The 24,982-nt window shown below is 43.1% G+C and overlaps 1 protein-coding gene across 1 annotated transcript; it reads right to left on the bottom strand.

The window, feature by feature from the left end:
- Positions 1 to 3,761: 3,761 nt before the first annotated feature.
- Positions 3,762 to 24,605, bottom strand: ARF1 (ARF GTPase 1). The gene is made up of 5 exons (XM_088150002.1): positions 24,418 to 24,605; positions 11,730 to 11,913; positions 10,339 to 10,449; positions 7,981 to 8,105; positions 3,762 to 5,292 (listed from the first exon to the last, which is right to left on the bottom strand). The coding sequence occupies exons 2-5, from the start codon at positions 11,875 to 11,877 to the stop codon at positions 5,131 to 5,133; spliced, it is 546 nt and encodes a 181-aa protein (XP_088006128.1). The 5' UTR covers positions 11,878 to 11,913; positions 24,418 to 24,605; the 3' UTR covers positions 3,762 to 5,130.
- Positions 24,606 to 24,982: the final 377 nt, after the last annotated feature.

The following is a 24,982-nucleotide window of genomic DNA, read 5'->3' as shown; positions in this document are numbered from 1 at the left end:
GGCTGGGGAATTCTGGGAGTTGAAGTCCACCCATCTGAAAGTCACCGAGGTTGAGCAACACTGAGTCAGATTTGTTCTCAAAATAATTCTCCAAAAACTGACCACAACAGGACCAAATTTAGTGCTGGGGAAGAAGCTGGTTGCAGAAAGATTTTGAAAAGGGGGCAGATCCAGGGAGGGGCAGCCAAAAAATTTAAAAAAAAATCCCCCCAATGCATGCCAACTGGAAAGGCAATTGGGCAGTGGCACCAAACGTTGGTGACTGTGCCATTCTAAGTCCCCTCCCTCCTGGTTATGTGACTAGGGCAGAGTGTGTGTAACCTGCCCCAGGCTTCCCACTGTGTACATACACACCAACGCACCCAGATGCAATAGGAAGGGAGAAGCCACATCGCCTTACGTCATTACACACGTAAAACAAATTCGAGTACCTTTTGTATTAAAGAAGTTGGAAGAGATTCCAGAAGCCACCCAGCTCTGCCTGGTAGCTTTCCTGTTTTTTGAAGGATCTGCATGGCTTTCTTACAATCCTGAAGTGGACCGGTCCAAACACAGGTGGGACAACCCCTTTCAAGACCGGAATAGGCTGTTTGGGGATGAAACGTTCTGCTATCGAACATTTTTGCCCCAACGGTATGATTGCTCCTCATCCAAGCGCTTGTGCAAAAATCCAGCGTGTGGATGCTCAAACTAAGCCACACAGGTAAGATTATAAAAACATTGTCATCAGGGAAGTTTCATAGTTGATGTACCTAGGAAAATTCTGCAGTTAGACTAGTGTTCTTCAACCTTGGCCGCTTTAAGCTGTGTGGACTTCAACTCCCAGAATTCCCCAGCCAGCCATGCTGGCTGGGGAATTCTGGGAGTTGAAGTCCACACAGCTTAAAGTTCCCAAGGTTGAGAATGACTGACCTAGACAGAAGAAAAAAGATGACTCTTCTTGGCAAATAGGCTGGGTTTGCATACCTGGTTAAACCATGGTTTAGTCAATAGCCAGCGGGATAGCACTCCCATGCAGGTCTCTGGACTGGCCCCAAGAGTGTATGAATGTAATTTCAGTGGGTCCCCCTCCCCGCAAAAAAAATATTTTCTTCCTGGTTTCCAATTCCTTCTGCAGTACGGAATGAGGAATTAAAGCACCGACTCCCCGTTCTCTCTTTCCTTCAACTTCAAGTTCTCCAAGTGCAGTATTTAATTATTTGTTTGCTTGATTTAGATCTATAATTATACATAAGATCTCCTACTATAACGATACATCATTTTCTCCTACTCCCGGGGCAAGAAACCACAGCAATTAAAAAAAAAGAAAAAAGGATGACTTAGATCTTCAATGGCATGGGTACCAAGGTTCTGGCATTTCTCCTGCCCTCAAAACTTTCCCACCAGCAGTGCTTCATCATCAGGGATTCCCCTGAACCAATTCAGACCCCCCATAATATTAAGACTTTAAAGGTTAAAAAAAAAAAAAAAAGCTTTTAAAATTGATTTGGAAATAAGACTTCCATGTCTGGAGAGACAACCCTGTCAAATCTGAAGCACCAACTGAATTTTTCAGTCCCCTTGCAAACTCAAGGAATTATAATCCCCCAGATTGTTATAACCAGCGATCAGCTGAGAATTCTGGAAATTTGGAATAAATACTACAGGAAGGTGCTGGGAAAGCTGAATTAAGCCACGCAGGTAAGATTGTAAAAATATTGTCATCAGGGAAGTTTCATAGTTGACGTACCTTGGAAAATTCTGCACCTAGTGTTTCTCAACCTCCAGAACTTGGAAGATGTATGGACTTCAACTCCCAGAATTCTGAATGCTGGGAGTTGAAGTCCATATGTCTTAAAGCATGCTGCCTGGGGAACGCTGGACGTCCGCACATCTTCAAGCTGCCATGGTCGAGAAACACTGTGCTAGCCATTTAATTGTCCATGCCTTCTTGGAAGTTTGCATTTCTAATTAAAAGCTGAATGGTTGCATTGAGGCTGGCAGATCTTTTGATAAAGGGCCATTTTAGGTAGCATCTCTTGCAAAGAGATCATTGGTGTTTGTAGGCCTGATTATTGCAAAAGGGCGGTGCATTCTAGCTAATGCCTTGCTGTATTGGCACGGTTTTATGTCAGTTATTTCGGCTCTGCATTCCCAACCGGAGTTTGAGACGGACCCTTGAGGGCAGCGAGCACCAGTTGTCTTCCAAGGTATGCCTGGCTCAACCTGGCTCATCATGAAGACAACCCAGGTTGAGCCCCAGGGATGAAGTTTTGGCGCCAGGGTGTATGCAGCAAAATGAGGTGTATGTAGGGCTCACATTTGCTCCTGCTGTGTGGAGGGAAAGATCCACTTCGTGGGGGAAGCCTCTCCCCAGCTTAGCAAACAAGAACATCTTTCAGGATCACTCTTCAAGCTTTAAAGCAACCGAAGCTTAGGAAAACACTTCCCTTCTCTCAAACCATCTTATTGGCCTCCATATTTAGGCCTTGAAGTTCCCTACCACAAAAGCTCAGCCATTCCAGGCTGACTTTCCCCTGAAATCCACCTATATTTTTCCATCTCAATATGAGTTTCTATGACAGCATTTCTCAACCACGGCAAGTTGAAGAGGGGTGGACTTCAACTTCCAGAATTCTTCTCAACTTGCCAAGGTTGAGAAACACCGTTCTATGCAATTCTCACAATTGGCTATGCAAGACTGAATCCTGCTCCCTTTATTGTAATAAATGCTTGTGAACAATCCTATGGCCTCACAACAGCCCAGGCAAATTTCCAACTGGAGCTGAGAGAAGCCACTTAATCGCATGTTTTGAGAACATTGTGGCTTTCTCAAGTGAAAACATTTTTGGCTTCTTCTCACACTGGTGCTTCTAGCATGGCTATTACTAAGCTGGCATGGGCACCTTCACCCATGCTTCTGTGGTTTCAGAAAGTACTCAAGAGCATCTTACAGAGAAAGGGGTTTATCTGAATGGGGGTCAAAAAGCTCCTATACCAGGCAAGGTAATACAAGAACCCTCTGGAGCACATCTACTTCTAAGGAGCCCAGGATCCTGCTCCTTTCTAGGAACTCAGATGCTCATCAAATTAGATTTATACCCTTTCTACCAGAAGCTCAAGACAGAATACATAAGCATTCCTTCTTCTAAGTCACTTGGATTGAGATGGGCAGCTACAGAAATTGCATAAATAAATATTCCTCTCCACCACCGCTGGCCTAAGAGGCTGGCTTAAAATCCTTCAGGGAGCCTCTGTGGGGGGGTGGGGGGGTGGGGGGAGGCAGAGAGTAGAATCAGGGTCTCCCTGCCCCTAGTCCAGCATCTCCCCCCCCCAGAGTTCCCTGGCTCTGCGACTGAGGAGTGGGGATTGATCCAGTTACATAGGTAGCTTCTGTGGACAAGCGGGGAGAGAACCTGGGTCTCCACATTCCTAGTCCACCTCTTCACCGGCCCTTAAAGAAGAGACTGGTTTGTATGGACAACAGGGTCAGGAAGGCATTTCTCTCTTCAGCTGAAGACTGAAGCTGGCTGAGCATCAACCATTCTGCCGTGCAACCCATGGGAATGATCAGAGGTTGTGGCCGGTGCCCTCTCATTCCACCCAGCCCTTAATGGCATGGCTGCCCCCCAGCTTCACCATGAGAGAACACGGGGGGCAGCTTAAGGACCGCAGAGAAGACCTCAACCAGTGGAGAAAGTAACAGATACGAACGGTGTCACTCAGTTTTAAGTACCTGCACAACAGATCCTATCACGAGAGAACAGGCAAAACCCCAAACCTCAGAGGAATCGTTAAGAGATTTTTATTCTAATAGCTTTAATTACAGTGCTTGTTTGTTGAAATGATAACTGAAAACAAGTATACAAAACAGTTGATTACTGTATTGAAAGCAAATAAAGAGATTTTCCACAACACTAAACAAACCAGTTCTGATAGTTCCTCAAGTCAAAGTTTAAACAGCTCCAGCTTCTTCAGTGTTTTATCAAAATACAAAAGAAAAAAAAAAAGTTAAGAGGTCTTCTTGGATGGCAAATCTGAACCTTGCAGTATGAGGGATGTAAAGGGTTTTCTCACACACACAGATGTGGGATTGTTCCCAAAATGGAATCCGACACTTCTAGAATGGAATGCAATTCCAAACTCTCATGCTTTCGTATTTACCCCTTAGATGCGGCAACAGAAGGCTTGGGTGGCGTTTCTTATTTAAGTACAGTACTTGCTGATGGCAGAGCTGAGAACTGCTGTGGGCTGCTGTGATTTTCGTGCAAGAGACTCGTCTTCGGGAATAATTCTATGCTGGAGAAGTCCAAGAATTTCTGGAGAAGCTACACTCCTCAACATGAAACATGAAGATGGCACTCTTAGGCGGGAGGGGAAAAAAAGTTCTTGTCCAAATCTAAGGGAGAGTTAAAGGGTTACAGTGGGTCCTGCGGGCCAATTTCTCTTTAATCTGTGACCTCAACTGACTTCACTCTAACTCTTGGGAAAGTCTCACATTCGCATAAAAACACAAAAGGTTGTCAAGCACAGAAAAGACCAAGAATGCTGCTCATTCTATGATCTGTAACAAGTTAAACTGCTGGTATTCTTCAAGTTGTTGCAGAAATCACGAAGGGTATTGTGTTCAAGTGTTTCAGCTTTCCTTTTTTCCTTTTTTTTTTTTCCCGTTTTCTTAAAAGAAACTCATCCCCAGGCTAAAAAACGGCCATGAAATCTGGCCTCTGCCCAGATCTCCAAGCCAAGAGGGATCACATTCGGTTCTAGTTCACACACAACCAGATTCCTGGCAACCTTTTTCTGCATCCACTTAAAATCCCTTCCCCAGTACTGAACAGCGAGTTGATTTTCTTTAGAATAAAAAAGCTGAGTAATATTGCATAGGAGTACCAGAAACTGCCTCATGGGAAACAAGAACTATTTACATTAAATAAGAACCCTAAACTGTTTTCAGGCGTGGTTTTGCCACATGTACAGCATGGTGAAGGACATCCTGTGACAAGAGATGTGAAAACAGTTTCCGGCACTCAATACTACAAAGTAGCATGGTTTGCCACATCAGAGTAAAGCGAGGAGGAGGAGGAGGAGGAACAGGAGGAGGAGGAAGAACAGGAGGAGGAGGGATGGAGAAAAGAGGAATATTTTAGGGCTTCATTTCTGGTTTCGGAGCTGATTGGACAACCAGTCCAGTCCTTCATAGAGACCATCACCACTGGTGGCACAGGTGGCCTGGATGTACCAGTTTCTGTGGCGGAGAGAATGCAATCCTAGTTTGTCTGTGATTTCTGCGGCATTCATTGCATTCGGCAGGTCCTGGAAATGGAAGCAACTTGCTTTAGAAAAGGCATTTTTTTCCATCACAGCCACACAGGAAGGATCCATATGCTATAAACCAAGTCCTCCTCAGAAAGGAGGCAGAACAAAAAGATTTGTATTCTATAATCCAGTGCAGTGTTTCTCAACCTCAGCAACCTGAAGATGGGTGGACTTCAACTCCCAGAATTCCCCAGCCAGCCATGCCACACATCTTCAAGTCGACGAAGTTGAGAAACACTGATCTAGTGGCAGGCTTTACACCTACCACTCCCCTATGACACGTAATGCCCGCAGGGGCATCGTCAGGGTATGGCCAATGAAGTGAAGATGGCAACTGCAACAATGTGACTGAAGTTCTGTCCATTTTTGTTGCGCAAGGCACTTTAAAAAACAGGCAAAGCTTCTATGGCGCCATCATGGACGTCATCTTGACTTTTTTTTTGACCATACCCGGTGGTCACCCTTGAACACTAAGCTAGAATTCTGCATGGTAACAGCAAAACACATATGCAAAATACCTCTTAAACTACACCTGGGGAAAAGTTCTCAAATGGGATTCTCAACTGGAAAGCAGGTAAATTCTTTTTGCATTGTGTTTTAAATTGGTTTAATTGATTTGATGATTGCTCGCAGCCCAGAGTCACGTGTTTGAGATGGGCGGCTTTACAAATTGAATGAATGAAATCCGTGATATTTCTCAATATTATGGAAATAACAGGTTTTCATATCTTTCCATTTAGGGACTGTTAAGACTCTGAACTCTGGGGAGCAACTTCTCTTATGAATCTACTACAATTATCTATTTTTCCTTCTGTCTTAGGGTATTCGAGAGAACTTGCTTCATAGAACTCTTACAACTGCTGTGAGCACAGAATGCCATTAAGCGCAGCCTGCATTACATGAGCATGAAAGTAAATCCAAACTGGGGGGTAACTGATAAAACTTTTAAGCTAACCAGATAAAAAGTGGCAGTATTTCAGGAAGAAGTGAGGTACAAACTTAGGCTGACAACTCCACTGAAGAAACTCCTTTTCCTCAGTGAACTTTGCAGGAGACAATGCAGTTGCCAACCAACAGCACTTTGCAGCTACCAGACCAAAATGAGGGAGACCCAACCCTGACTCCAGAGTGGGAGCTCAAATGCCACCACTTCCAGACTTCAGTCAGTGCCAGACTACATGAAAGCAATTCTTTTCTTTCCTTTTAAAGTTAAGGTGCAAGATTGTTGTGTCTAAGAATGGGCAAACTCTTTTGGGGCCCTGGGGGCACCTCACCCCCGAAGAGGAAGAGCAAAACATAAAGCATAATAAAAAAATTTCTTAACTGTTAACTTTGTACCACATACTAGGTAAACAAACAAACGTTAGGGAATAAAAAGCTCCTCGGGTATTTAGTTTTTATCCTATCAATGAGGAATACTGAAAATATTGAAGCATTCAAATTTTATTGCCAATTCCTCAATGGCATATGATCTGGCCCAGTGCCCGGGGGAAGAACCATGGTGTTCTTGAAGTGTTCCCTCCCTCCCTGTGTCTGCGATGGGCGGATTATGATTAAGGGCCTCAGCGGCCTTGGGTCAGAAGCATGTGCAGTTGCCACCATGCGTAAAAAAGGTGCGGGTGTTGATTGTACAGCCATGCCATCTTCTGACTGCCCCTACCCCACGGACAGCCGTGTCCTGGATGCAAGATGGGCAGGAGTGAAAGCTGCTGCAATTTAGCGCCTCACTGCTTAACTTTTGAGGCATAAAGTTCGGACTAGGACAAAACTTGGGGGAGGTGATGAGCTTCAATCTGCCCACTCCTCTTACATCATGAATGTTAATTGTAAGACAAGCAGCACAGTGATTTTTCAAATGTGGATTGAGGGGTGTGTGTGAGAGAGAGAATCTCGCTGTTGTCATAGGAAGACTGATTCTTTTGGTTGTCATTAGCACACAGTGTAAGAATTCCAAGTATCTTCTTAGATCTTTTAGGTCAGCTTCCTGGTATGCAATTATTTCGAATTCCACACCAAGCAACGGTTGAAAAACAGTGAGACCGCTCTGCGATTCCACCAAAGCTGCACTGACTGATGTGGGAGTCACCTATAAAGCCCTTTTTGGCAGAGGGCCTGGATAGCTGCAAGACCATCTGTCTCCAGTTATCTCTGCCCATCCTATAAGATCCAACTTGACTGGCAGGCCCTGAGGCCCATCAGTTAAGCAGGGTTACCTTGTGGGATCCAGGAGACATGCCTTCTCTGTCACAGCACTTGCCCCATGGAACAGCCCCATAATTTGGTTGGTCCCTACCCTGCTGACCTTTAGGAAGACCCTGAAGCTCTAGTGGTTCTCCCAAGCACTGGGCCAGTTATATGAGTGGTGTGTCTGGCCCCCAGTACAGTATATTTTATTATTTTATCATTTTAATTTGCATTTGATTTTTTTAACCCTAGTTAGCCTGGTATGGTGGGCAACCATATAAACAGGATGAATAAACTACAAACAATTAAATATTGTCCATCACTTTGGTGGAGCTCAACTAAGGTGCCACAGATCACATATTTTGTTTCCTAGAGTTATCAGAACATACCCACTGCTATTCTGTCACCATCGCAAAACAAGCAGATGTTCTAAATTCTAAAATGAGACTGGGCAACAACCAGGAGGCTGAGGGCTCCCTGGTGTAATCTTTTCACACGTACCTGTTTGTTAGCGAACACTAAAAGGACAGCGTCTCTGAGCTCATCTTCTGCCAACATTCTCATAAGTTCTTCTCTGGCCTCATTGACTCTCTCCCTGTCATTACTATCAACCACAAAGATCAAACCTAAAAGGAAACAGCAATTGTTAACTAGGAATGTGCCAGGGACTCTAACAGCCAGCCATCTAGCACAGTGTTTCTCAAACTTGGCCACTTTAAGATGGGTGGACTTCAACTCCCAGAATTCCCCAGCCAGCCATGCTGGCTGGGGAATTCTGGGAGTTGAAGTCCACCCATCTTAAAAGTAGCCAAGGCTGAGAAACACTGATCTAGATGGCTGATTCAAAATTGAACAATGGGGATTTGGGGGGGGGGGGTCTTCATCTAGAGAGGAAAATTGTTACTACTTTTATAATTTAAGTCTTAGTAGGTACACACAGAGAGAGAAACATATTGCTACATTAGGCTCATGGTAATAGAAAATTGACTTCCAGGTGTTTGTAAATACAGTTCACAATCTACATGTATCTTAATCCATTTCCTTTGATTACTGGGTTTAAGCCAGTCATATAAGAGCTTAAAGGCAGTAAACTTTGCAAGGGGTAATTTACTCTGTTTAAATACCAAATTTGATCAAGGCAAGAGAACCACCTCACAGAGAGTGATCTTCTGGATTTGCTTCCAAAATCTAACATGCTATAAGATTGGTCTCACTCAAGAGAATTTGAGGCTTTGGGAAATGAAAATATAGAAAGGATAAACAGGACTTCTTTAGACAAAACTGGAAATCTTAGGAAGGGGAAGAGTTAAAATGTTAACAAAGGACTGGCAAGATTCTTTGTGATAAGGCTACGGACAAAGCAGTTAAGAACAACAATTTGAGTAGAAACCGTTTTACAATGTGGGACAGAATAGTACGTTGTCTCCCCTCATTTTTTTTTTTTTTTTGCATTCATCTGAGATGAGCATCACTGCTCCAATTTCTACCAGCAACATGCTGATGTGGTTAATCTGCTGGCAAAGTGACTAAAATGTCACCCTGAAAGGAGCTCTGATACCACCATGGGAGGGAAGGAAGGAAGGAAGGAAAGAAATGAAACTATCAACTGGATTTTTTTGTATAAACTTCCAACTACATACAGCAAGAAGCTGAAAGACATTACAAATACTTCTATACAACAATAACACTGCACTAAACCTTCCACTCTTAACACCAAATGAACAATTTCTTCTATTTTCTTTCTCTGATTTAGCAGAAGAGTTTAATATTTTGATGAGGAAAACCAAATTAAGCAAAGGCTGCTAGTGTGCCAGGCACAAAGGATCACCCAAATTCATGACAAAGGTAGAATGCGGATTACTCTTCCTCCTGGTCTACGGCTCAAGTCTTCTGGGCATTATATTAAATTATTTATTTCTTAACCTGCATTTACATTTTAACAGGCTATGTGAATCCAGCAGCCACTGACTCAGAGCCCTGACCCATTTAATTCAGCAATTTCAGGATGGAAAACCTGGGTCCCCTAACAGCAAAGCAGAACTCCTTCAATTCCAGCTACAGGTAGCCCTCACTTAACCATTCGTTTAGCGACCGCTCAAAGTTACAACGGTGCTGAACAAAGGGACTTACAACTGTCACAACAGCCCCACGGTCACATGATCACGATCCGGGAACTTGGCAACCAGCTCGCACTTACAATAGTTGCAGCGTCCCAGGGTCATGTAATTGCTATTTGTGATCTTCCCAGATGGCTTCCAGCAAGCAAAATCAATGGGGAACCGTGTGATTTGCTTAACAACCACAGTGATTCACTTAATGACCGCTGCAAAAAAGCGTGTGTGACTCGTTTAACAACTGCCCTGCTTAACAATGAATTTTCTGGTCCCTATTGTTGTTGTTAAGCAAGGACTACCTGTAGTATAGTGAATATTGAGGGATGCTGGGAGTTGTAGTTGAACAACACCTACGGAGCCTAAGTTCATTTTTAGGCCTGCTCAGGGAAGTCAGAGACTAAACCCAGCATCCTATGCGTGCTTTGAATGGAGGGGGAGGGGCCATTTCCCAAAAACAGACATAATACGAAACACGGTTGCGGATTTTATCATAAAGGTGAATAAATTCAACCAAGGTAACTCAGACAGAAGGGTGTTATCTAGATCCCAAGTTTATAACAGAATTCTTTGGGATGTGGAAACCACCCTCCATAACATTCAAACCTGATTCAGACAGCTCACAAGATTCCCTGATGCTATCAGTGTAATTCTGGTGCAACTTAATGACTCTTGCAACAGGTCAACATCTAAGTGGGGTTTCATTTATAAATGGAAACTGTACGTGGATCTTACAGAAAAAACTCACCTTGTGTATTTTGGAAATAATGGCGCCAGAGGGGTCTGATCTTATCCTGTCCACCGACATCCCACACTGTGAAGCTAATATTCTTGTATTCTACTGTTTCTACATTGAAACCTAAACAGTTACAGTGGGAGAGAATGTGCTCAGTTAATAGGAGAAAGATAGACTTGTCCATCTAATACAAGATGATGTCAATCACATATGGTCTTCAACAACCCCCTCTCCTTGCCAGTTGAACCCTAAGGTGATAAGAGGCACATGTTATAAACAAGTCTCACAATCCATTAGAAAAACATACCCTAACCTTTCCTTCCCCATATGCATTTTACAAATTGGTATTAAAAAGCTACACATATATTGTAATAACATAGAACTCTACGGTTGGAGGGGACCTTGGAGGTCTTCTAATCTAACCCCTTGTCCAGGGCAGGAATCTTCAGACCACCTCAGACAAGTGGCTGTTCAACCTTTGTTTGAGAACCCCCAAGGACGCAACTGTGACTCCAGGAGGCAAGCTGTGCCACTGATGATGATATTTTTTCCCACCTTTTTTATATACATTAGTAACTCAAGGCAGAAAACATACCTAATGCTCCTGCCTCCTCCTATTTTCCCCACAACCACCACCCTGTGTGGTGGGTTGGGCTGAGAGAGAGTGACTGACCCAAAGTCGCCCAGCCGGCTTTCATGCCTAAGGGAGGCCTAGAACTCTCAATCTCCCGGTTTCTAGGCCAGCACCTTCACCACCACACCAAACTGGCTCTCTGGAAACAGAGAAGGCTTGTTAGCCTTTATGGTCCAAGGAGTGGATTGCTAGATTTTAATTTTTGTACATTACTATGTACAAAATATGCCACACAAGTAATGTTCATACTTTTTACTTAGCTGTTTATCTCCAGAACATTTCAAGTGCAATTAATTAACTGAAAGCAGTGCAAAGAGAGAATACTTTTAGATATTATTAAATTTGCCACATTTTCACTCAAGAATCCTCAGACTACTTTAGGCTTGCCTTTAAAAACAAAAGTAGAATAGCTTTATCCAAACAAGAACAACTAAATGAGAGTGCTCCTACACAGTTTTCCTTGACAGGTTTCTTTAACAGTGATGCTACAAAGGCTCCATGGAAAAAAATGTCTTGAGATCTTGACTTTTTACCTTACACACTCAATATGTAATATGTCCAAAACACAGAATATCCTTTAGTTCAAGCAACTGTAAAAATGCAGCACAGAGGTAGCAAGATCTTTGCTGCTACTCGTCACAAAGCAACCCAGACAGGCTAATCGTTTATTTTTACCCACAGGTCCTCTACTGTGCAGAACTTACTCATAAGCCTTAACTTTATTTTAAACTACCGCTTAGTTTCACTTTAAAGCTGCTTGAATTCTTACCTATAGTAGGGATGGTAGTTACTATTTCACCAAGCTTAAGCTTGTACAATATAGTAGTTTTTCCTGCAGCATCCAGCCCAACCATAAGTATGCGCATTTCTTTTTTGCCGAAGAGGCCTTTGAAAAGGTTTGCAAAAATATTTCCCATGTTTGAGGATGATGTTCACCCACTGGCCGAGAAAGTCTAGGAAACAAAGGAATTATTATTATTATTATTATTATTATTATTATTATTATTTATTGCATTTCTCCACCGCCCATCTCCCCCACAATAGGGGACTCTGGGCGGCTTACAAAGACATGAGAACTATAAATATATATAAAATACATAATATATATACAATTAAAACAATTCAAGACAATTAGCTTAGTTAGACGTCAAGATCATATCTAGCCCCAAACACATATATTAAGAGCCGTCTTGAACAGAGTGGGATTTATTGCTCATGTAAGCATTCATAGCCAGTTCACGGCAATGGAGGTTCAAAGCAAAATAAAAGTTGAACATGTAAACAGCAGCTTAGAAGGCAGTATTTATGCGGGTTAAATAGCCAAGTATACACAAAGAGAGCAACAGGTATTTTCATCACAAGATAAAAACGTTTCAGCAGGAGACTGGCAGTTTGCTCCAATACACAATTATTGTAATGACCATGTTCTATAAAAACAACAATAAAATGGTCAGTACAACATAAGAAAGCTTAGAGTTATAGGTGTGAAAACCATGTTACTCCAAAAAGACAGAACAGGTCATTTGAAGTTTGTTGACTGTAATTATGTCTATTTATACATATACCTACAAACTTCTACTCAGTTTTCTAACCAAAGGAAAAAAGAAGGCTTCAACACAGAAACAGGAGCGTAAAAATACAGGTAGTCCCCGGGTTAAGGACGCCCAGTTTACGGACAACCCATAGTTAAGAACAGAGCCTATTTTGCAAAATTCAAGTTAAATACACAATACACAAGGGTTTGAGTTTATTACACAATACTACTTATACAGTATTATACAATAATATTGTTCCGGCTTACATACAAATTCAACTTAAGGACAGACCTTAGGAATGGAACTCGTTCTTAAACTGGGGACTACCTGTAATTCCAAGACTACTGCACCTCTTCCTTTACCTAATGATAGGAATAGTAGCTAGGGCAAACCACCACTGATTGTGGCATGATGCTATTCAATGCTAATCATATGTAATTCGAACAAAAAATGCTAGGAATCTAGTACTGATAACAGTAGCGTTTACCAGATTATTACATTAAATTTTCCTTAATGAAAATAATCGCTATCGCACTACGCATTCATTTTCCCTCTGTGAAACTGAGCCCAGTTTGATAAACTCTTAAGTTGGCAGAATCCAATTTGAACAGCGCGATTCTCTAAAAGAAAACGGTTCAAAATTCTAGAGCCCAAGCATCATCGGATGCTTAGCCAACAATGCTCCTGGGAGTCTCCACTTTGTTCTACTTACATCATAATACTGAGAAGGCCAAAGATGACGCTGTTAGTACTTCCCATGTTTCTACTCAGCCAAACTTGGCAGAGAAGAAACACAGCTGGCTGCCAGCTGACTCCTCAAAGGAGCCCATTAGTTTTAATATGAAGCGCCATGGACTTTGGGCGCACTTTTCTAACTAGAAGCATCACAACTACTTGTCTAGGATCTTCCAGCCCTGAAGCACATGAAATTCCAGCTCAGAGATGCCCTGCAACTAGCTGAATCCCCAAAACGACTCTCCCAAATCTTCTGTCAGCCATCCAGAATTTGGAGAGACAGACAGTATGTCTGCAAAACTGGATACATTTGTAGAAGAGGAACTCTAGGCATGGGAGGGATTTCTGGATTTGTGACCAAAAGTGCTAATTTCCAATTATGATAAACAGTTTGACCAAGTTATCCAACAGGTGATTTGGAGGTTGAAGTAATATTTTACCGGCTTGAGCTAGTAAGCTCTCCAGGAGCAGGAAAGTAATACACGAACTGGCAGTGCCTGCAGGAACTTGAATAGAAAACACTGGATCTTCAAGTGCTTCTGCCTCTGCCAATATGTGCTCTGCCTCTATTACCCACACCTGTTCCATGCTGTTTTCTCACATCTCTGTCCTGCACTGTACTTTCATATGAACTGCCAAACCAAAACCAAGCACAGGATGAACAAATCATCTCTTCCCACATAATCACTCACCCCTTCACCTCACAACTGCAGTTGTGGAGGACTGAAGCCTCTCAGCTGCAACCAGCCTTACAAAAGGCACACAGCAAAACAAATGGGTGCAAAAATGACAGGGGAGGAGATAGTCATAATTCTGAATCTATTTGTGTATTTATCAGGTGAGGTTCCCCCCAGAAACGATTATACTGTCTATCAATTCTGTGATCAATATTAACGCAGAAGTTTCACTGGAACAGAAAAAAAGCTACAGCTATAGTCAGAGACAAAGGCAATTCCAATTTCTAGAACAAGATTTGAATCCAGATCTCGAAATCATACAGAGAAAGAGGCACCAAATATTTTTGAAAGAAAGAAGACTTTTTCCTGATTTTTTTGTATCCAAATGCTGAGCCAAATGCTCAGCCAGGGACTACATCTGGCTGACTTTGACTGATCTTGAAAAATCTAAGCAGAATTAGATCTGATGTGCATTTAGATGGGAGACTTCCAGGACAACCCAAACCTGTAAGCCCTACTGGGCATTTAAAAAGGATCCTGGAAGCCAGTGGTGAACCTCTCCCATCCTGCATCAAGAAAACAACATGAACATGTCCATGAAGTCACCAGAACTGAGTTCAACTTGAAGGGGAATTCAACTTTTACCTGTCTCTGCCAACCTTCAAAAGAATGTTTAACCAAAACCTACACAGGTAGTCCTTGCTTAACGACCACAATTGGGACCAGAATTTAAGTCACTAAGCGATGCAGTCATTAAGCGAATCATCAAGTGATTGGACCAGATTTTACAATCTTTTGTGGCAGTCATTAAGTGAATCACGCAGTTCCCCATTGATTTTGCTTGCCGGAAGCCAGCTGGGAAGGTCGCAGTGGTGATCACGTGACCCTGGGATGCTGCAACTGTCAAAAGTGCGAGCTGCTTGCCAAGTGCCTGGATTGTAATCACATGACCATGGGGGTGCTGCAACAGTCATAACTTTGGGCACCAGTCTTAAGTCACTTATAGTGGCATCGTAACTTCAGTCACTAAAAGAATGGTCGTTAAGTGAGGACTACCAGTACTAAAAAACATGTAGAAGGGAAAACAAGCTACTTCAAGGTTGGTATGCAATCTGGGAGTCGTCCTGTACTCACAGCTCCTGCTTGAAGAGCAGGTGACAGCTGTGGCCAGGAACGCCTTTGCACAATTCCAGGTGTACCTTTTCCTAGATCAGAGAGTCCTTCAGTCAAGCACTCATGCCCTAGTCACCTCGTAGCTTTACTACTGCAACATGGTCTACCTAGAGTTGCCCTTGAAGACCACCCAGAAGTGTCAATTGGTCCAGAATGCAGTGGAGTGAGCAATAATGGGCATGTCTCAGTATGCCAATGTAACACCTTTGCTTCATGAGCTGCACTGGTTGCCAATTTGCTTTCGGGTGTGATTCAAGATGCTGGCTGTTACCTATAAAGCCCTACATGGCATAGGGCCTGATTACTTGAGGTATGCCCTGCCTCCCACAGCATCTCTCCAGACAATTTGATCCTGCAGTTGGCACGTTCCGGGTTCAATTAAACAATGGACCTCGGAAGTGCACCTTCCCCATAGCATTACCTGCTCTCTGGACTGAGATCCAGATGGCCCCCATTCTGCTGCTGTTTAGAAGAGCTGCGAAGACCTGGCTCTTCACCCAGGCCTTTAGTGAGGGAGAGTGAGACATCCCCCCGCTTCATCACACTTGCCATCTTTTATCTTTAATTGATTTTATTGTAATTTTTTTGTTGGATTGTGAGTTGCCCAGAGTTGTTGAAAGTTGGGTGGCATACAAGTTTAATAATTACTTATGTATTGTTTTTATGAAAGTTGCATGCACTCGCCAAGAGCTAAGTTCAATTTGAAAGTGAATTTACTTTTTATATGCAATGCACTTCAAATACTGGGAAATGATAATGAAATATGTCATATACAGTACTGTGCAAAGGTTTTAGGCAGGTGTGAAAAAATGCTGTAAAGTAAGAATACTTTCAAAATATATATTGTAATTCTTTGTTTATCAATTTATAAAATGCAAAGTCAGCGAACAGAAGAGAAATCCAAATCAGATCAATATTTGGTGTGACCACCCTTTACCTTCAAAACAGCATCAATTCTTCTAGGTACACTTGCACAGAGTTTTTGAAGGAACTCGGCAGGTAGATTGTTCCAAAAATCTTGGAGAACTAACCACAGATCTCCTGTGAATGTAGGCTGCCTCAAATCCTTCTGTCTCTTCATGTAATCCCAGACAGACTCGATGATGTTGAGATCAGGGCTCTGTGGGGTCCAAACCATCACTTCCAGGACTCCTTGTTCTTCTTGACACTGAAGATAGTTCTTCATGACATTGGCTGTATGTTTGGGGTGGCTGTCCTGCTGCAGAATGAATCTGGGGCCAATCACATGCCTCCCTGATGGTATGGCAAGATTGATAAGTATCTGCCTGTATTTTTCAGCATTGAGGACACCATTGATTCTGACCAAATCTCTAACTCCATTTGCAGAAATGCAGCCCCAGACTTGCAAGGAACCACCACCATGCTTCGCTGTTGCCTGCAGACACTCATTATTGTACCGCTCTCCAGCCCTTCGGTGAACAAACTGCCTCCTGCTACAGTCAACTATTTCAAATTTTGACTCATCAGTCCAGAGCACCTGCTGCCATTTTTCTGCACTCCAGTCCCTATGTTTTTGTGTATAGTTGAGTCGCTTAGCCTTGTTTCCATGTCAGAGGTATGGCTTCTTGGCCGCAATTCTTCCATGAAGACCACTTCTGGCCAGACTTCTCCAGACAGTAGATGGGTGTACCCGGGTCCCACTGTTTTCTGCCAGTTCTGTGCTGATGGCACTGCTGGACATCTTCCGATGTTGAAGGGAAGTAAGCATGATGCGTCTTCCATCTGCTGCATTAAGTTTCCTTGGCCAACCACTGTGTCTGCAGTCCTCAACGTTGCCTGTTTCTTTGTGCTTCTTCACAAGAGCTTGAACAGCACATCTTGAAACCCCAATCTGCTTTGAAAGTTTTGCCTGGGAGAGACCTTGCTGATGCAGTAGAACTACCTTGTGTCTTGTTGCTGTGCTCAGTTTTTATCTCACTAAAAAAAATTGTAATTTTGCAGAAAAAAATGTGCATAAACATTCTTGATTCTACCAGATATTCCTTACTTCCTCTTTTTTGCACCATCTTAATTACTATATATTTTCATCTGTCACAATTGAGATACTTTATATCCAACCTGCAAAGGGCTACACACTACAGCTACCACATCTGTGCTGATGGCACTGCTGGACATCTTCCGATGTTGAAGGGAAGTAAGCATGATGTGTCTTTCATCTGCTGCATTAAGTTTCCTTGGCCGACCAAAGAGCTTGTAGAGCACATCTTGAAACCCCAGTCTGCTGAAATTACTGCCTGGGAGAGACCTTGCTGATGCAGTCTAACTCCCTTGTGTCTTGTCGCTGTGCTCAGTCTTGCCATGGTGTATGACCTGTGACATAAAACTGTCTTCCACAACCTCACCTTAGTAGCAAAGTTTGGATGTTCCTCACCCAGTTTTAAGCCTCCTACACATTTGTTTCTGTTTCAGTTCATGACTGTGTTTCAACCTACATATGAAATTGATGATCATTAGCACCTGCTTGGTATAATTGGTTAATCATACACCTGACTCTAATCCTACAAATCCCTGACTTTGCGCAAGTGTACAAAGTGTGCAAGTGTAAGAATTGATGCTGTTTTGAAGGCAAAGGGTGGTCACACCAAATATTGATTTGATTTGGATTTCTCTTCTGTTCGCTCACTTTGCATTTTGTAAATTGATAAACACAAAGAATTACAATATATATTTTTGAAAGCATTCTTTCTTTACAGCATTTTTCACACCTGTCTAAAACTTTTGCACAGTACTGTATGTAATCTCCCTGAGTAATTGTGTCTGCTAAACTATGTTAGAATTTAAGCTACATAATTAAAGATATTTAGTCTAACTGCCTCTGGCTGTTTTATGATGACTGTGGCCTTTAAGTTACAAATATGTGAATATCTGAACCCAAACTCTCTGGCTATACATTTTTACAAATTTCAAAAAGACTACCATGAAGCAGATGCTAATTCTTGACCACTACAAGGCAAACTAAGCATTAATAATTAATAGAGCATGGCAACATTTGTACACTGTTTGGAACTTTATGAAACAAGGGCAATAAAATATTAGAGAGATGATACTGGAACACAATTCATACCTATCTGAGAAATGTATGGCAGAACTGTGGACTGGCTTTTAATTCATGATGAAAGATCACCAAATATTAAGAATATTTTCGCATGAGCTTTGAAGAGCATTCCCACATTATTTATAACTGGGCAGCTGCAATATTTATCCTGAAAAGATCTTCCCAGGCATATATTTATGCTATTATAAGTTAATTAGGTCTACAGAGTATATTTATTCAGTACTTAGTGTGCCCTGTCATTATGGTGTTAATTTTCAAGGGACTCATTTGATGAACTTCTGAAAGGACATAACCAAGTGCTTCCCTGCTCTATAACATACCTTCCTATTTCCTCCCCTTCCCTGCCAGACCACCCTAGGCTGGGGTGGTGCAGAGGGGAAAATGTTCTCCTGCTTCCCTTTTGTGTGGACCTTACATTAACCCCCATTTCCAGAATCTGGCTTCACACCAAGTGGGAGGTACAGCAGCCCCTTCCCTCAAGAAACAAAGTTCTTTCAAAACCCATCATACACCAGGGATTGCATCCATAGCACCTACCCTACTAAGCCAACTGGCTCACCCTCTTTCTTTCCAAGAGGAGAAATTCCCTTTTTGACCATTCCATGCTCTTTTGAAGGACACAAGAGCCATTATTCTATTCTTATTCTCTTCTGCAGGTCTGGCTCCTAAACTCTGGGCTGTTACAGGCCCTCATATAGTCAAGCTGGGATAAGAAATGTTTTTAGGACTTGAAAGCAGTTTATTAAACAACCCAGTGAGCATGCACTGTCTGGATTTTATATGCCAATCATAAACCCTTGAAAATCTGGTCCACTAGTTATTGGGTAGCCAATATAGTGGTTTATTGCATGTAACCAGCACACAGTCAGGTGCCCAGCTCAGCAAGTGGCTGTCACATTCTGGACTAACCTTGACTTCTGGATCAATATCACATGTTATTGCCTAGGAGAATTCCCTCAGGGTTCACAGACAGAATTACATTTTCATAGAGATTGCTTTGTGTTAAGTAAGCATCCTAAACACATAGGGCTACTCATGCAAAACAACCACAGCCTGTCCAATGCCTGAGATGTCAGAAACCAAGCATTTATCTTGTTTACAGATGGCCATTCAGCATGTCATTAAAAACATGTTTTCACTACCGCAACTAATAGAGTGCAGGTAGGTGTGTGTTTTAAGAGGACAAATGTTCTTTCATATCCTGTCCCCCCTAAAAAAAAAAATCCATGGTAGTTGGACATCTATGATGCCTGAGGAGAAAGTACATGACAGGGAAGAGAAAGGATCTCTTCCAATAGACTCAGTCACTCACACACATTTTTTTTTCAGCTGCTGACAACCTGCCTTAAATTTGCAACAGGGAGAGATTTACTTCAACTAGTGGAAGAATCCTCCCTTCCTTTCACACCCACAACATCTGGTAAAAAGCCACTGATTTTCTGGCCAGCGCTACACTGCATCTGCAGTAACTTCCCATACCAAATATTCCATTAATGGAGCACAAAAACTTTTTAACTTCAAAATATTCTGAATTCAAAACAGGCTGTTCCAACTCCCCTGAATGTTTCCCAAGGGCAAAATGAGCTCAAATCATGGATTTCAAACTTGGAGCTTGAGTTGTTTTGAGCTTCAAATTTGAAAATCCTCACACCCAAGTATTCATTACTAGATAATATAGGAAGAGGAAGAAACAATGGAGGACTACTGCTTCTGGCATTACCATTGTGTCTGGTTCAGAATCTAATTCTAAATTAGTCCTAAATGCGATGCAATACTTTGATAACTAGCCCGTCAGCGCTGCTTCTGTATTCCTGCACTAGAATCCCGGACAGGCTGCTAGATTTAGCCATGCCGCAGACTTATGAAATTCGTTACTATTTGCAATAGTGCGGTTGATACCATGTGGGTTGAACTACCACAATGAAGGAAACAAATTCCCCATATTTTTTGTGTGTCTAGTAATAAAATCTAAATAGAAGGTGTCTAGAGAAGCAAAGGGCACACATGACACTGTTCTACCTGAACATATTTTCTAGTTTTAAACTACTAAATTATTAAGCTGCATTACTCATTAATCAACTCAGCACACGCAAGCACATAAGTGCTTTTACACGGTAGAGTGATTAAAAATTAGAGGAAAACAAAATAGCAGTAACATTTTGATGAAGACTCCATGGTAAAAGGAAAATGAAAACATCAGTAAAGTGGCATTTCACAATTCTCCAAAGAACTACTTACAAATAAGAATTGAAACTAGGTTTTAGCACTCAGCAAGAAAACTGATGAATAATACAAAAAGTAGCTGCTATAATTGGAACTGTACTAGATCTCCTTGCCTACAAGCTATAAAAAAGGGCTTGAATAAAAGTTGCTGTTACATTTTCAATTTGTTCCAGGTAAGGCTCATGGAAATCTAATTATACATTCACATTTTATCAGTAGCCTAGGATACTTAAGCTTCCCCATAAGAATTAAGGACAGGAGTTCTAAGATATGTGAAAGTTTGTTAATATAGTACTGATTTTTTTTCCTTGCAGAATCTAGCCAAGGCTTATTTATGGATAAGCTTTTCCACTAAAGATATGCACTGTTGTTGAGATGAAGATAGACAATACAACTCAAGAATATCCACTCCTAATACATATTATGGCTAAACAGTTCTTCAAATCTGAAGGTAAAGCGATGATTTGGAGCAGAGGTTCACATGTCACACAGATCTGCAACTGTGTCTTTCATGAGATCTTGTGGCTTAAGACGTATTTGGCTTAAGAAATTGCAGTACATGCTATGTGGACACTCCCACATGCTCTGAAGCACCTTTTTGCCTTCAAATCAGAAATGCTGGGAAGCCATAAAATATATCTACAAAGTTCTGCAAAATTAACCAAGCAAGGGTTCCCTGCAGCAGCCATGTGATCAGGAAAAAAGCAGCTACTTTAACAAGCTGTCAATGGTCCAAGAATCTCTTCCAAACAGGATCTGAAGCACTGCACAGCCCAAGCAATTAATAATACAAAGACTGAAATGTTAAAAAAAGCTTTCAGTCTGTTAGTTTTTAAACTGAAGATGGAAATACATGAACCAGTTCCACAAATCTGGGGCTGCTCATCTCTCAATAAGGGGCTGAAGATTCTAATACACAGGCAGAGCCATATGGAAAGTGGTGGAACAAGATAGTGAGGTTCTGACCCACTTATGCTTTAAATGCTAAAGCAATACTTTAGATCAGTTTAGCCAGAAACATAGAGACAGCCAATGTTATTTGTACAAAACAAGTATAACAAGTTCCACCTGCTTAGCTCCCCCCAGGAAACTCTGCTACCGTATCCAGTATCAACCAAAGCTTCCACAGCACCTTTAAAGATAGCCATACTTGCAGTATGTTATAATGACCTAACCTTGACGTTTCCTTCCTTCAGCTCAGGCCATGGCCACTAAAAACACAATTCATCAAAAACACTTTGGGCCACTGACACCACTTCCATTGCCATTATGAATGCTGACTCTTGGAGAATCTCTAACCTGCATGCCTGCTCTTTAGAAAGAATGCAACCTTATCCAAGGCAACGTGTGCCCCCACAAGACTTCTGTTGTGATGCAGCTTCTGTTTGCTTATCCTTGGACTCAGCAGGCAACAGTTACCATGCTTAATTCAATCTTATTCAGCGAGAGAACTGGAACTCAGAAACATAGGTTATAATGAACTGCAATATATAAATTAATATAATACCTATGCCACTGCTTACAAGTTCATTAATTACAAGCCCAACTGTTTCAAGTAAGTAGTAATTAGTGCTTATAAATTTAAGCAGGGTTGATCATTTGAACTAAGCTTTAGAGGGTGACTGCCAGAAACCTATTACTCCAAGAAGGTATCACACCTTGTTCTGCCTCAAATGCAGTACATCAAGGAAAAGTCTTATTTTAAGCTTGAAGCAGACACAGGGAGGGATGGAAACTAAACACTACTCCCCAATAGTTCAGAGCTGGAAGGGGTGGGATGTGGATCAGAGATCCAACTTTAGAGGCCACAGGTTCTCCAGACTCAGAGCATCCATCAGGCACCCAAAAGCTTACAACTTGCTTGAAGCTAGGAGAGTGAGACGGGGATACAATGCTTGCTCTTGTAACTTGGGGCTGTCCTCCTGATTTAAGACAATAATAAATCCATTGTTGCACTGCAGTGCTCAGGAATTTATACCTCCCTGATGAGGTTGCACGTTGTAACTAATGCATTATGGCAAGCGTGAAGTGACTGTATCCAGGATTGGGGCAATAATAGAATGGTTTATGGGTTGCTAATTTAATTTCAAAGGAAGATATAAATAGCATATAAATATGGAGATTGCAAAAAATGTCAGACACATCTGCATTAACATAATTATTTCCCAAGCCTGTTCCAGACAATTACACATTAAATCCCCAAACATACAAGACCAAGCAATTGAAGCCAGCCTACATGCTATATGTAATCATGGGCTCAGTTCAGAGATGCTTATAAGATGTACCTGAAGCAACCAATCAGAAACAAGGAAATGCAAAGAAAAAAACCTCAGATATTTCGATTCTTCATTTTAGCTGAAATTTGCAGGAAATGTAATCCAAATTATCTGGAAGATGCTAAATTGCATACCCTGAATTTATTATGGCAGCAGTGTAATACTATCTTTTATCTGTCACCTATGATCGGCAGTAAATTATATACAAGCGTGTTTGCCCTATGCACATTCTTTAAGGAGAGCTACAGGTTCCCTGAGTTGTAAAAGAACGCTGAAATCTCCAAATCTTTCAAGAGTGTAGATGATGAGAAAGACGGTATAGAGTAGCATTGAACTTTGTGGAAGATAGTAACTTCCACAAAGTTTTAATGAATGAACAAACAAGGAAAAGTCTACATTGGGAAAAAAAAGGGGGGGGGAATGAAGCTGAGCAATTGAGGTATTTGCTCCTGAATCTACATTAGTTCCTGCATCTTGCTTATATCGCTCCCATGTCACAAAGATACCGATGAAAACCTAAGCCATCCAAAATCTAAGGTATGGTAGTGAACTACATCACTGAAAGATAGATGAGTTAAATAGCAGAAAATACCATGGTAGAATTCACTGAGAAAAAAGAATCTTAGAAATGCCATTCCCTTTGGCATTGTTTCATTGAGAAACCTGGTTGTTAAACACAAAAATTAATGCTTAAAAGCAACTGCCCACCTTCATTATCTCAAGTATGTATGAGGGACATGTCATTGCCATGTACTGACAACCAAGAGAATCTATTTAACACTTTTTCTCAAAAAACATATCAGCCCAAAGCATAACAGGGTGAGAACTTCTCCAGGGCAGTGCATTGGGCTGACCAGTAGAGACTAGCCGTATCAATCCAGCCTGACATTTCCTGGCATTTCAGGAAAAAGAAATCTGTGCACCAAGTCATGTCGCTCTGAGATGACTCTGATCCTCAGAATTATACTGTACTTACGGATCCAGTTCACAACCCTGGAAGTGGGAACACTCAGGAAACAGCTTTCATAAGACCCTTGTCCACGGCGTGTAAATCCAGAGTTTTGAGTCTGACTTCCTCAACTAAGACTAAAGAGGAAGAGTTTTTTCCTCTACCACAATGTACTTGAAACTCCCTGCCCTTGCGCAACTGTTTGTCCTGCGGATGAAGTCACCAGCGAGTGACTAAGGGATCAAAATCCCCACCCCATCCTGGGCCGAATTCCAGCCAAGGAAAGAAAAAAGAACCCCCCCAACCCCGCCCGAGGGCCAACGTCCCTTCTCCCCCGTTTCCTGGCCACTCAGCCACGCCAAAGCGTCAGGACAGGGGCTGGAAGGAGTGACTCCCCCGGCAGGCGAGGATAAAGGCAAGCACTCCCTCAGGCCCTCGCCCAAGGCCTACCGGGAGAGGATCCCCGCGCAGGTCCGCCTGCTCGCCCGGGAGCCCTCCAGCAGCGTCCGACTACTCCCCCTATCCGTTCTCCCGCGTGGGGCGGTGTGGATGATGGGAGTGGTGGTACTACGCCTCCAGAGGACGCCGGTGGGGGGGAAGCGGGCAAGGGCGGGGCAGAGCCGGCAGGCCAAAGGAGGGGAGGGGAAGAGCCCCGGGTCGCCGACCCCAATTGGGCCGGGAGAACAGCGGGCGCCGGTGGGACTCTGCCCCGCCCGGCCCCGAGCTAGGCCCGGCCGCCTCCGCGCGGGTCGCTGGGGAAGGGCCGGGCCGGGCGGCCTGCCGCGGGGAGAGCGCAAGGGCCTCGCTGCTTACCGGGCGGCGTCGCGGTGTGCCTGGCTGAGGGGTCTCCGTCGTCGTCCTCCGGGCCCGCCGGGTGCCTGCCTGCTTCTGGCCTTCGCCTTCCTCCTCCCTGCCTGCCTCCCTCACTGCGCACAAGATGGCGGTTCCCGGCGGCCACGTCAGTGCCAAGGGCCCCGCAAAGCACGACGGGAAGCGAGGGATGGGTTGGGGCTTTTTTTTTGTCCCCCCCCCGCCTTCCTTCTCTCTCGCACGCGGCCGAAAGGGGGAGGCAGCGCAGGGCGGGAGGCGTGGCCAGGCAGCAGGAGGAGAAGCGGGGGGGAACCTACCGTAGGAGCATGCGCACTCGTTCCTTGTCTCGCGCCTTACAGACCGTTAGAAAGCAGAAGGGGAGAGGCTGCATGCCCTTTCCAAAGGCGCTGGAGGAAGCGGAGGAGGGAATGCGCGCGACCGAACATGGCCTTTGTGGGCGGGGGCGATTCTATAAGCGCGCGCTGGAAAAGGGGCGGGGCCTATTCAGGCTCGCGCTAGATTTTCTGGGGGAGGGGAAGCTTCACGCCTCCCTCAGCCGCGGAGGGCG

This window comes from Python bivittatus, unplaced genomic scaffold (assembly GCF_059951505.1).
Source record: "Python bivittatus isolate LINGU-HERP-01145 unplaced genomic scaffold, Pbiv_v1 ctg000610_np1212, whole genome shotgun sequence".
NCBI classification, from domain to species: Eukaryota; Metazoa; Chordata; class Lepidosauria; order Squamata; family Pythonidae; genus Python; species Python bivittatus.
Note: the sequence above shows the minus strand (reverse complement) of the source record. Positions and strands in the feature narration are given on the sequence as shown.

Bases quoted from the DNA above. Each gene is read 5' to 3' on its own strand.
- ARF1 (XM_088150002.1), bottom strand. From the start codon at position 11,877: ATGGGAAATATTTTTGCAAACCTTTTCAAAGGCCTCTTCGGCAAAAAA. The intron at 8,106-10,338 runs GTGAGTTTTTTC...GTTTCCTTTTAG, and splicing joins TTATTTCCAAAATACACAAG to GTTTGATCTTTGTGGTTGAT. The intron at 5,293-7,980 runs GTACGTGTGAAA...TTCCATTTCCAG, and splicing joins TAGTGTTCGCTAACAAACAG to GACCTGCCGAATGCAATGAA.